The following is a 13,294-nucleotide window of genomic DNA, read 5'->3' on the forward strand; positions in this document are numbered from 1 at the left end:
GCAGGGACAATCTGCATCTATGTACTCCTGTATGTATATATATATATCTGTGTGTGTGTATGTATGCATGTGTGTATGTAAGTATGTACAGCATGTCTGCATGTACATAAGTAGAGTATGTGCAGTATCTATCAGCAGAGGATGTACTTTCTCCACCAGCTCAGGAAGTTCAACCTGTCTCAGGAACTGCTGATTCAGGTCTACACTGCAGTAACCCAGTCTGTCCTCTGCACCTCCATCACTGTCTGGTCTGGATGGACCACCAACCAGGACAGGGACAGACCACAACAGACAGTTAGGTCTGCAGAGGAATCATTGGTGCCAACCTGCCGTCCATTCAGGACTTACACACCTCCAGACTCAGGAGACGGGCAGGCAACATCACTGCAGACCATCACACCCTGGTCACAACCTGTTCCAACTCCTCCCCTCTGGGAGGCGCTACAGAGCACTGTACCCCAAAACAACCAGATATAAAAACACTTTCTTTCTGTGGGCTGTCATTCAAATGAACTCTCAACACTGTCAATAAATCCACCATGTAGTATATACTGTACTGTACATGCTGTACTGTACATGCTGTATATACTGTACTGTACATGTAGTATATACTGTACTGTACATGCTGTATATACTGTACTGTACATGTTGTACACACTGTACTGTACATGCTGTATATACTGTACTGTACATGTAGTATATACTGTACATGCTGTATATACTGTACATGTATATGCTGTACTATACATGTAGTATATACTACTGTACATGCAGTATATACTGTACTGTACATGTTGTATATACTGTACTGTACATGCTTTACATACTGTACTGTATATGTTGTACATACTGTACTGTACATGCTGTATATACTGTACATGTTGTACATACTGTACTGTACATGCTGTATATACTGTACTGTACGTGTTGTATATACTGTACTGTACATATTTTATACTGTACAGTACATGTTGTATATGTTGTATATACTGTACTGTACTGTACATACTGTACTATACATATTTTATACTGTACTGTGCATGTTTTATACTGTACGTGTTGTATATGCTGTACTGTACATATTTTATACTGTACTGTACGTGTTGTATATACTGTACTGTACATGTTTTACATACTGTACTGTACACGTTGTATATACTGTAGTGTACATGTAGTATATACTGTACATGCTGTATATACTGTACATGTATATGCTGTACTATACATGTAGTATATACTACTGTACATGCAGTATATACTGTACTGTACATGTTGTATATACTGTACTGTACATGCTTTACATACTGTACTGTATATGTTGTACATACTGTACTGTACATGCTGTATATACTGTACATGTTGTACATACTGTACTGTACATGCTGTATATACTGTACTGTACGTGTTGTATATACTGTACTGTACATATTTTATACTGTACAGTACATGTTGTATATGTTGTATATACTGTACTGTACTGTACATACTGTACTATACATATTTTATACTGTACTGTGCATGTTTTATACTGTACGTGTTTTACATACTGTACTGTACACGTTGTATATACTGTAGTGTACATATTTTATACTGTACTGTATATGTTGTACATACTGTACATGTTGTATATACTGTACACTGTAGCAGTGAGAGAGTTGTGTAGTAGTGTTGTTATTCTATGTTCGGTACACAGAGAGTTGTGTAGTAGTGCTGTTATTCTATGTTCAGTACGCTGGGAGAGTTGTGTAGTGGTGTTGTTATTCTATGTTCAGTACACAGAGTTGTGTAGTAGTGCTGTTATTCTATGTTCAGTACGCTGGGAGAGTTGTGTAGTGGTGTTGTTATTCTATGTTCAGTACGCTGGGAGAGTTGTGTAGTAGTGCTGTTATTCTATGTTCAGTACACTGAGAGAGTTGTGTAGTAGTGCTGTTATTCTATGTTCAGTACGCTGGGAGAGTTGTGTAGTAGTGTTGTTATTCTATGTTCAGTACACAGAGAGTTGTGTAGTAGTGTCGTTATTCTATGGTAAGTACACAGAGAGTTGTGTAGTAGTGTTGTTATTCTATGTTCAGTACACAGAGAGTTGTGTAGTAGTGTCGTTATTCTATGTTCAGTACACAGAGAGTTGTGTAGTAGTGTTGTTATTCTATGTTCAGTACGCTGGGAGAGTTGTGTAGTAGTGTTGTTATTCTACGTTAAGTACACCGAGAGTTGTGTAGTAGTGTTGTTATTCTATGTTCAGTACACTGAGAGAGTTGTGTAGTAGTGTTGTTATTCTACGTTCAGTACACTGAGAGAGTTGTGTAGTAGTGTCGTTATTCTATGTTCAGTACACTGGGAGAGTTGTGTAGTAGTGTTGTTATTCTCTGTTCAGTAGAGGTAGGACAGCAGAGTCACAGTCCGTGTGTGTGCAGACCCACATGGCCGGTAAACGTGGTTCTGGTTCTGATCCTCTGATTAAGTGTGCGCCATTTGTGTTACATAGAATGGCATTTATTGTATTGCTGTATCACTGTATGAGTACATGAACAGTGTCTGTCTGTAAGTATAGTGTGTACTGGATGTATTTGAATATAGTATGTGTATTTTGGTGTGCATGTATTTGTGTTTTACTAATGTGATGCCTGGCTTACCGGTACATGTTGCCCTCCTTGTGCACTTCAGGTGTCATGTCCACCTGGACAAAGGAGAGGAAGGTGAGTGAGTACTGAAGCAGCAGAAACGTGTAACTCTGCTGCTGGTGGTGTTCAGTCTCGACTAACGAGAGGAAGGTGGGTGAGTACTGAAGCAGCAGAAACGTGTAACTCTGCTGCTGGTGGTGTTCAGTCTCGACTAACGAGAGGAAGGTGAGTGAGTACTGAAGCAGCAGAAACGTGTAACTGCTGGTGGTGTTCAGTCTCGACTAATGACAGGAAGGTGAGTGAGTACTGCAGCAGCAGAAACATGTAACTGCAGGTAACGCTGCTGCTGGTGGTGTTCAGTCTCGACTAATGAGAGGAAGGTGGGTGAGTACTGAAGCAGCAGAAACGTGTAACTCTGCAGGTAACGCTGCTGCTGGTGGTGTTCAGTCTCGACTAACGAGGGGAAGGTGGGTGAGTACTGAAGCAGCAGAAACGTGTAACTCTGCTGCTGGTGGTGTTCAGTCTCGACTAACGAGAGGAAGGTGAGTGTGTACTGAAGCGGCAGAAACGTGTAACTCTGCTGCTGGTGGTGTTCAGTCTCGACTAACGAGAGGAAGGTGGGTGAGTACTGAAGCAGCAGAAACGTGTAACTCTGCTGCTGGTGGTGTTCAGTCTCGACTAACGAGAGGAAGGTGAGTGAGTACTGAAGCAGCAGAAACGTGTAACACTGCTGCTGGTGGTGTTCAGTCTCGACTAACAAGAGGAAGGTGGGTGAGTACTGAAGCAGCAGAAACGTGTAACTCTGCTGCTGGTGGTGTTCAGTCTCGACTAACGAGAGGAAGGTGAGTGAGTACTGAAGCAGCAGAAACGTGTAACACTGCTGCTGGTGGTGTTCAGTCTCGACTAACGAGAGGAAGGTGGGTGAGTACTGAAGCAGCAGAAACGTGTAACTCTGCTGCTGGTGGTGTTCAGTCTCCACCATTCTCTCAGTGTATCTCAGCCTTTGGTCACTATGGCCAAGCACAGAGTGGGCACACAGACCCTCAGCTCAGCAAGGAACGCCGTGGGAGCCCCCAGGAGGCGCTGGAGGGCGCTGCTGGGGAGAGGGAGGTCTGGAGTTCCCTACTCAACTTGCTGCCACCGCAACCCCACCCCGGAGAAGCGGCTGATGAATGAATGAATTAAATTTAAAGTCTTCAGAAATTAATTTGCAAAATAGAAATAAATATGATTGACTGCATGGCAGGAATTATTATTATTACTACTGCTATTACTATTATCGTTATTGTTGTTATTACTATTATTATTATGTGGATTTCCCTTTTTCTCCCCAACTGTATCCGACCTGCCTCCCCACTCTTCCGAGCCGTCCCGGTCTCTGCTCCACCCCCTCTGCTGATTCGGGGAGGGCTGCAGACTACCACATGCCTCCTCCCATACACGTGGAGTCACCAGCCGCTTCTTTTCACCTGACAGTGAGGAGTTTCACCAGGGGGACGTAGCGCATGGGCGGATCATGCTAGTCCCCCCCCCCCAAACAGGCACCCGGACCGACCAGAGGAGGCGCTAGTGTAGCAACCAGGACACATAGACACAGCTGGTTGTGTCTGTAGGGATGTCTGCCAAGCCGGAGGCAACACAGGGATTTGAACCGACGATCCCCGTGTTAGTAGGCAATGGAACAGACCGCCATACTACCCGGACCCCCCTGTCTTCCATCCATCCATCATCCAAACCGCTCACCCTGCTCTCAGGGTGGCGGGGATGCTGGAGCCTAACCCAGCAGTCACTGGGCGACAGGCGGGGAGACACCCTGGACAGGCCGCCAGGCCATCACAGGGCCAACACACACACTCACTCACACACACAGAGGAATGAATGAAGTAAGTGTGACTGTAGTCCAAACAGGTGAAGAGGTGAAGTTGGTGGTTTACCGGTATCACAGCCGAGTCCCGTTCTGTTCTGGTGGGTTCGGCGCCTCCTGTTGACACAGCAGAGCCAGACAGCAGCTCCCCTCTCAGAACAAAACCTGGAACACAGTAACACCCATTTACCATCCGTCCATCAGCCCAACTGCTCATGCTGCAGCCTATCCCAGCAGCCACTGGGCGGCGGGCGGGGGGGTGGGGGCGGGGGGGCACCGGGTGACAGCCTGGACAGGCCGCCGGGCCGTCACACAGGGCCCACTGAAGAATAACCACTAAGCGTTATAAGGCTATAGCGACAGACACGTGGTACTCTGCATAGGAAATGAAGGAAAGGGTGGAGGGCGGGGGGTGTGGGGGTGGGGGCGGGGGGGCACCGGGTGACAGCCTGGACAGGCCGCCGGGCCGTCACACAGGGCCCACTGAAGAATAACCACTAAGCGTTATAAGGCTATAGCGACAGACACGTGGTACTCTGCATAGGAAATGAAGGAAAGGGTGGAGGGAGGGCGGGGGGTGGGGGCGGGGGGGCACCGGGAGACAGCCTGGACAGGCCGCCGGGCCGTCACACAGGGCCCACTGAAGAATAACCACTAAGCGTTATAAGGCTATAGCGACAGACACGTGGTACTCTGCATAGGAAATGAAGGAAAGGGTGGAGGGCGGGGGTTTCGGACCAACAAGCAACCCAAAACGAGCGCAGGACGTAACAAGCGTAGACATCGCTACCTGCAGGGGAACCGCCATCATAGACGAACCTTTCATCAGAACACCGAGTAACATGAAAGGAACGTCACACTCCAGAACATTAACCCATGGGAACCAGCTGAGAAGACAGGTGTTATTTCCTTTAAGACCAGCAACTTGAGGTCGGGAAGCCCCACCCGTATCGAACCCCAGGCCAAGACCAGAACTGTTCAACGAACCATACCACAGATTAAAGATGGAACAAGACGTCAGACCAAAGCCATATACAAACCCGTTCAAATGCCCACTGAGCTCCAACTCACCACTCCTCAGCACAATCCTTGAAAAAACAGTTTATTCTCGAGTTAATAACTATTTAATATCTAACAACCTTCTAGACATTTGTCAATCAGGTTTTCCATCTCACCATAGCACAGAAACAGCACTTATCAAAGTTGTGAATGATCTGCATATGAACACTGATTCTAATAAATGGTCTGTTCTTGTGCTCCTGGATCTCAGTGCTGCTTTCGACACTGTTGATCATGATATTTTGCTAGAGAGATTAGAAAAATGGGTCGGCCTTTCCGGCCCGGTTCTCAGCTGGTTTAGAACATACCTACAGGACAGGCAGTTCTTTGTGTCTATTGGAGATTTTTCCTCGGACAAAGTGGGTCTAATGTGTGGGGTACCCCAAGGTTCGATTCTTGGACCACTACTATTCAATCTCTATATTCTCCCACTTGCACATTATACAGAAACACAAAATAAATTACCATAATTATGCAGATGATTCACAACTGTACATATCCCTATCTTCTGATGACCTAACTCCCATACGTTCCCTAACTCAGTGTATCGACGATATTAATCTATGGATGTCAGAGAACTTTTTACAACTGAACAAAGACAACACAGAAATACTTATTTTTGGTGCAAAGACTCAGAGACAAAGAATTGCAGCTCATCTCAGCTCTTTGTCTCTGGAGTGCAAAGGTGAAGCTAGAAATCTTGGTGTAATCATAGACAGTGATCTAAATTTTAAGAGCCACATCATCAATCATCTCACAAGATCAGCCTTCTACCATCTTAAAAACCTTTCAAAACTAAGGGGCTTTCTATCAATATCAGACTGTGAGAAATTAACACCGCCGCAGCCAGGACGCGAACCCGGGTCTCCCGCACCACGGGTGACATCGTTAACCTGTCACCTAAAGGGTCCGACCCGTTAGCCAAGGGCCAGCGAGTCAGCTTATCCATGCATGTTACACTTCGGTATTCCCGGGCTGCCCCCCCCCCCCCGAGTTTGCTACAAGAGGCTAAATCCTATTTCATTTTGAGGAGGCCCTCTGTGCCAAGACGATGAACTTCAGCCATGTCATGGATTTAGTTACCAAGGTTACCAATCTCATTCGAGGGGGGAACAGGTCTCTCAAACAAGGGAGGTTTGCAGCATTTTGGGATGTAGTGGCTGCCGCTTGTGGGGATTTACAGACGCACACTGAGATCAGATGGATGAGCCGCGGGAAGTGCTGGGAGAGGGTTTTGGGGCGGCACACTGAAATCCCAGTGTTCTGGGGGGGGGGGCAGCATTCGATGTGCAGTCAACTCAGGGATACAGGTTGTCTCTGCGACACGGCCTTCCTTGCGGATATCCCCTCGCATCTTAAACACCTTCACATGCCGTTGCAGGGGAGAGGCCAGACTGTGCCACATCTCCATGCACGCATGAACGCGTTTAAGCGTAAATTAGCCCTGTTCAAAGAAGGTTTCCATCCAAACATCCAAATGTAGCACACTTTCCTGCCCGTGAAGACATGCACAAAGATGTCTCCGATTGGGGGAGAACATGTCTCAAGTACAGAGCAGACACAGAAACAAATCAGACCTGGATCAAGGCGCTTTTTACAGTGTTCCCCCATCCAACACACGTTTCTACACTGATGAGGCCGCTGAAACTCCCCACATGGGTCCGTAGAAGGTTCTGTGGTTGGCAGGCTAGACAAGCGCCGTATAAATGCAGCCCGTTTACCATTTCACCATTCTGAGCTGGATGCGTGTCTCTTTGAGACATGTCGTGGAATGGGAGAGCCGAGGGAAATGCACTACAAACTGGAGTATTAGCTGTTGTAGCTGTTCGTGTGGATGTGAACTGCTGCACCATTACTGAATGGTGGTTTCTGAGAGCCCGTTGCGCTGAAAGACTGGTGCATCACTCAGGAATGTGGACGTTTTGTTTCTGTGTTAAGCTGACTAAATAGAAACGCTGGTATGATAAACTTTGATGACTGGTATATGTTTTATTCTTTCCATTAAATGAGCAGCTATAATTGGATAATTGAGTGATGGGGTTACAGTACCCCACTGGTGGAAGTGCACGGTCCCGGTCTGGCCCTCTGGTAGTGAGGATAAAAGTTTTGTGGCCCTCTCTGCCATCAGAGTTGTCCATCCCTGCCATGTAGTGTTTAGGTTTCTGTGTCTGATGTGTCTGTGTTGTCGTTGTGACCTACACCCTTGGCCACTTCTCCAGGACCACCAGTATCAAGGGCCCGTCTATGGCTCCCCTTGGGGCAGATCTTCAGATCCGACTTATTGTCGGGTCTTATACCCTTAAACTGTCATCAGCGTCAGGGTCAACATCAACCTTTGGAATAATGTAATACACATTGTTTCTGCATCTTGTCTTTCCTGGTGTAACTTGTCTAAGTCCTCACGTCATTGTTCTGTTCAGTAAGTCAGGTCAAGTCATGGATGACGTACTTTGCTCTGGAATGATCTTCTGGAAGGTTTGCAGGGCAACCATGGTGGCCTGTTCAGGACCGTAGTGTCTCTCCAGAACCTTCTCTGTCTCCAGACTGTCTGCTTCCACCAGCTGCTGCCTGTCAACAGGAGGGTGGCCTGCCATGGCATGCTGTGTGAGATACCACTGGAATGCCATCAGCTCATCTGATACCAACGTCCCCAACAAAATCCTGATGACTGGAACTGTCAGTGGCTCCTGAAAGCAACACAGAATAGCTGAGTTTAATGTGAGGGCATATGGGACATTTAATATTCTACAGGAATATTTAGACCATTTATTTAGAGCACATGAAATGTCACAATCCTACCTTCTCTAAAAGGGACCCGGGAGAGAGAGACTGTCTACGACTGTGCATTACGGTGGCCCTGACTGACTAAATGGTGGGGAAACAGGCTCTACGTACTTACAGTAAAGACAGATCATGGAATATGAATAAACGTGAAGAGGGTTCAGTTTAAGGAATCGGGCTTTCTATTCCTGTGGTGTAGGACACTCAGGTCAGCAGTGAGCAATGTCAACAACTTTCCTGCCAGCCAGCAAACCTCTTACACTGAGAGCCCCTCCACAGAGAAGGACCAGGAGAAGATGGAGGGATGTTAAGAGGACCAGCTGGCACCACCACAACAGATTCGTTATCTATTCAATGTCCATCAAGGCTAGAGTCTTTGTTGTCTGTTTTCCAGCATTGGCCAAGCTGTCATGGACCACAGGAATATGGTTCAGTTCCTTGACTACAAAAATATTATGGAACAAATCAATTTTCTCACCGCACCTTGGAGACAGCTGGATGAGCCCTCAGCTCCTCCATCAAGAGTGGTTCACATTGACACAAAGCCTCATAGAAGCCTCCCAGAGTGTCAGCGCCCTTCCTCAGGACCAGGTCCACGAGGGCCCGGTTCTTTTCCCTCTGACTGGCATAGATTCTGACAGCTTCGCTCTGTGCTTCATCCAGAATGCCATGTTTCAGCAAAGTGCAGAGAACAAGGCCAACATGTCGTATTCTGCACACCAGCTCCCTGCGGAGGCTCTGGATGAGGTCCGGGATGTGTTTTGGTGACCATTTGGTCTGTGAATGGAAAAGGGTCGGAGAGCCATGTCGGAGAAACTGATCGCTGTGACAGACAATTCCGAAGGAACTGATAATCTCTGCCATTATCCTCACGGCATCCTCCTCTCCATAATACCTCAGCATGGCCTTGATGATGCTGTCAGCATCAGCAGATCCAAGGTGGTATCCCGGGATGGGGACGAAGGTCTTCAGGACCTTGTGGGTCAAACAATACTGAAACTGCTTCAGCTCCAGTGGCTCAAGCTCAGTCAAGACCTGCAGCAGAATGTCCCGGTTTGACATCATGACAGCAATGTCAGACCACTTCCAGCAGCCTGTTGAGAGGAAAGAATTAAAGAAAAGAAAATACTTTTGTCAGACATCCCAAGAATAACACAAATAATCCACTCCCGGGTGTGCATTCCCTCTGCAGGCCTTTTAGAAGGACAAGAGGAATATTTCATGTGAACAAGCTGCGCTCTGTATCACGGCTTTTTAAACCCCTCAGTGTGGGTCATTTATTTGAGCAACTGACTTAGGATCATTGACATGCTGTCATAAATACAACCAAAAGCTGTTGAGGGATTAGTTTTTATACCTGCTCACTTCAGTACTTGCTACTGGTTTCTTTTGTATTTGGTTCTCACGTCTGGGATATCTACTCAACATGTGCATCCGGGTTGGTCTGGTTTCATTTAGATAAGCGTGATTAACTCTAGCCTGTCTCCACACACGAGCCTCCTTTAACATATCTTCCTTCCAGCTAAGAGAACTCCGAACCATCCTACAACACAAACACCTCTAGTCTAGCTTAGTGAAGCAAGGTCTAGACCGCTGCTCATCACTCTAGTACAGGTCAGAGTCAACTTTATCCCTCCATCCATCATCTATACCTTCCATCCATCCATCCACACAACCTTCCATCCATCATCTATTCCATCCATCCATCCACACAACCTTCCATCCATCATCTATACCTTCCATCCATCCATCATCTATTCCATCCATCCATCCACACAACCTTCCATCCATCATCTATTCCATCCATCCATCAACACAACCTTCCATCCATCATCTATTCCATCCATCCATCATCTATACCATCCATCCATCCATCATCTATTCCATCCATCCATCCACACAACCTTCCATCCATCATCTATTCCATCCATCCATCCACACAACCTTCCATCCATCATCTATTCCATCCATCCATCCATCATCTATACCATCCATCCATCCATCCACACAACCTTCCATCCATCATCTATACCATCCATCCATCCACACAACCTTCCATCCATTATCTATACCATCCATCCATCCATCCAACCTTCCATCCACACAACCTTCCATCCATTATCTATACCATCCATCATCTATTCCATCCATCCATCATCTATTCCATCCATCCATCCACACAACCTTCCATCCATCCACACAACCTTCCATCCATTATCTATACCATCCATCAATCCATCCATCCATTATCTATACCATCCATCCATCCATCCATCCATCCAACCTTCCATCCATCCACACAACCTTCCATCCATTATCTATACCATCCATCATCTATACCATCCATCCGTCCACACAACCTTCCATCCATCATCTATACCATCCATCCATCCATCATCTATACCATCCATCAATCCATCCGTCCATCTAACCTTCCATCCATCATCTATACCATTACATGACATTACAGTCATTTAGCCGACGCTCTTATCCAAAGCGACTTACAATAAGAGCATCATTTAACGTAGGAGATCAGGAGAACTACTAGTCATCAGAGGTCATAATTGCATCTAAAACAAGCATCTAAGAGTAAAACCAGTGCTAAAGTAAAAGTGCAAGAAAGAGATTTGTTGTTTAAATGAGTGAATACAATAAGTACTAAGAGCAAGTAACAGGGTAGTAGTTCTTGAAGAGGGGAGTTTTCAACCTGCGCTGAAAGATGGGCAGCGACTCCGCTGTCCTGACATCAGTGGGGAGTTCATTCCACCACTGTTCCTTTCACTGCCCTGTAGGCCAGCACCAGAGTCTTAAACTGGATGCGAGCAGCTCCTGGGAGCCAGTGTAGGGACATGAGAAGGGGAGTTGTGTGGGAGAACTTAGGGAGGTTGAACCACCCATGACATACCATCCATCTATCTATCCAACCAACCTTCCATCCATCATCTATACCATCCATCTATCCAACCTTCCATCCATCTATCATCTATACCACCAATCCATCCATCCATCCAACCTTCTATCCATCCACCATCTATACCATCCATCCTTCCATTCATCATCTATACCATCCATCCATCCATCCATCCAACCTTCTATCCATCCATCCTTCATCTATACCATCCATCCATCCCCACACACACAGATGAGTAGGAATCAATCAAACAGATAACCTTCAGAATGTGAGGTGAAAGAGATAAACATTAAGATATCAGAAATATACAATAAGTTATAGAAAAGTTTTAATTTAGTATACATTAGTTTAGATGGATTTTAATTTAGTTTTAGATTAGAGTCCCGTGTTGGTTTAGTTTGAGTTATTTTTTTCAGCTCATTAGAAGGAAAAGTAAAATAAAACAGGTCAAACGTACAGACTCCTCTGTCTGCCTCTCTTCTCTTAATAATAATAATAATAATAATATATTACATTTATATAGAGCTTATCTTGATACCCAAAGCACTATAGAAATGATATATTATTATTATTATTAATAATATTATCTTCTCTTTCATTTCTTCTACTGCCATAAACACTAGAAACGGACAAATTAATGACTTGTGGGGTCCTTGAATCTCTCAAACAGAAGGTTGTATCACCAACAACACTGCTAATACTGGTGACAGTACTGCAAATAATACTACTACTACTGCTAACAATACTGCTAATACTGGTGACAGTACTGCAAATAATAATACTACTACTGCTAACAATACTGCTAACAATAGTGCTAATACTGGTGACAACACCGCTAATACTACTAATAATACTGCTAATACTGGTGACAATACTGCTAATACTACTACTACTGCTAACAATACTGCTAATACTGGTGACAATACTGCTAACAATACTGCTAATACTACTACTACTGCTAACAATACTGCTAATAATACTGCTAATACTGGTGACAATACTGCTAATACTACTACTACTACTACTACTACTACTGCTAACAATACTGCTAATACTGGTGACAATACTGCTAATACTACTACTACCACTGCTAACAATACTGCTAATACTGGTGACAGTACTGAAAATAATACTACTACTACTGCTAACAATACTGCTAATACTGGTGACAGTACTGCTAATAATAATATTACTACTGCTAACAATAGTGCTAATACTGGTGACAACACTGCTAATACTACTACTACTGCTAACAATACTGCTAACACTGGTGACAATACTGCTAATACTACTACTACTACTGCTAACAATACTGCTAATACTGGTGACAATACTGCTAATAATACTGCTACTACTGCTGCTGCTAACAATACTGCTAATACTGGTAACAATACTGCTAATAATGCTACTACTGCTGCTAATACTGCTAATACTGGTGACAATACTGCTAATAATACTGCTAACAATACTGCTAATACTGCTAACAATACTGCTAATAATACTGCTAATACTGGTGACAATACTGCTAGTAATACTACTAATGCTGCAAACAATACTACTACTACTGCTAACAATACTGCTAATACTGGTAACAACACTGCTAATACTGGTAACAATACTACTAATACTGCTAACAACACTGCTAATATTGGTAACAATACTGCTAATACTGGTAACAACACTGCTAATACTGGTAACAATACTGCTAATACTGGTAACAACACTGCTAATACTGGTAACAATACTGGTAATAATACTGTTAATACTGGTAATAGTACTACTAATAATACTGCTAACGCTGGTAACAACACATACTGGTAACACCACTGCTAACAATACTGATAACAACACTGCTAATACCGGTAACAACGCTGCTAATATTGGTAACAATACTTCTAAAAATGGTAACAATACTGGTAATAATACTGTTAATACTGGTAATAGTACTACTAATAATACTGCTAATGCTGGTAACAACACATACTGGTAACACCACTGCTAACAATACTGATAACAACACTGCTAATACTAGTAACAACACTGCTTATACAGGTAACA

The 13,294-nt window shown here is 44.5% G+C and overlaps 1 protein-coding gene across 1 annotated transcript in view; it reads right to left on the minus strand.

Annotated features, from left to right (window-relative positions):
- Nucleotides 1-13,294, minus strand: part of LOC130110698 (uncharacterized) — a 39,971-nt gene that overhangs the window by 12,972 nt on the left and 13,705 nt on the right. Inside the window, exons 2-5 of the mRNA XM_056277876.1 lie at nt 8,809-9,419; nt 7,994-8,231; nt 4,556-4,650; nt 2,634-2,677 (exon numbers count right to left, since the gene is read on the minus strand). Of these exons, the coding sequence (XP_056133851.1) occupies nt 2,634-2,677; nt 4,556-4,650; nt 7,994-8,231; nt 8,809-9,390 (959 nt within the window). The 5' untranslated portion in view covers nt 9,391-9,419. The remainder of the gene's footprint in view (nt 1-2,633; nt 2,678-4,555; nt 4,651-7,993; nt 8,232-8,808; nt 9,420-13,294) is intronic.

Source organism: Lampris incognitus, chromosome 3, assembly GCF_029633865.1.
Source record: "Lampris incognitus isolate fLamInc1 chromosome 3, fLamInc1.hap2, whole genome shotgun sequence".
NCBI classification, from domain to species: Eukaryota; Metazoa; Chordata; class Actinopteri; order Lampriformes; family Lampridae; genus Lampris; species Lampris incognitus.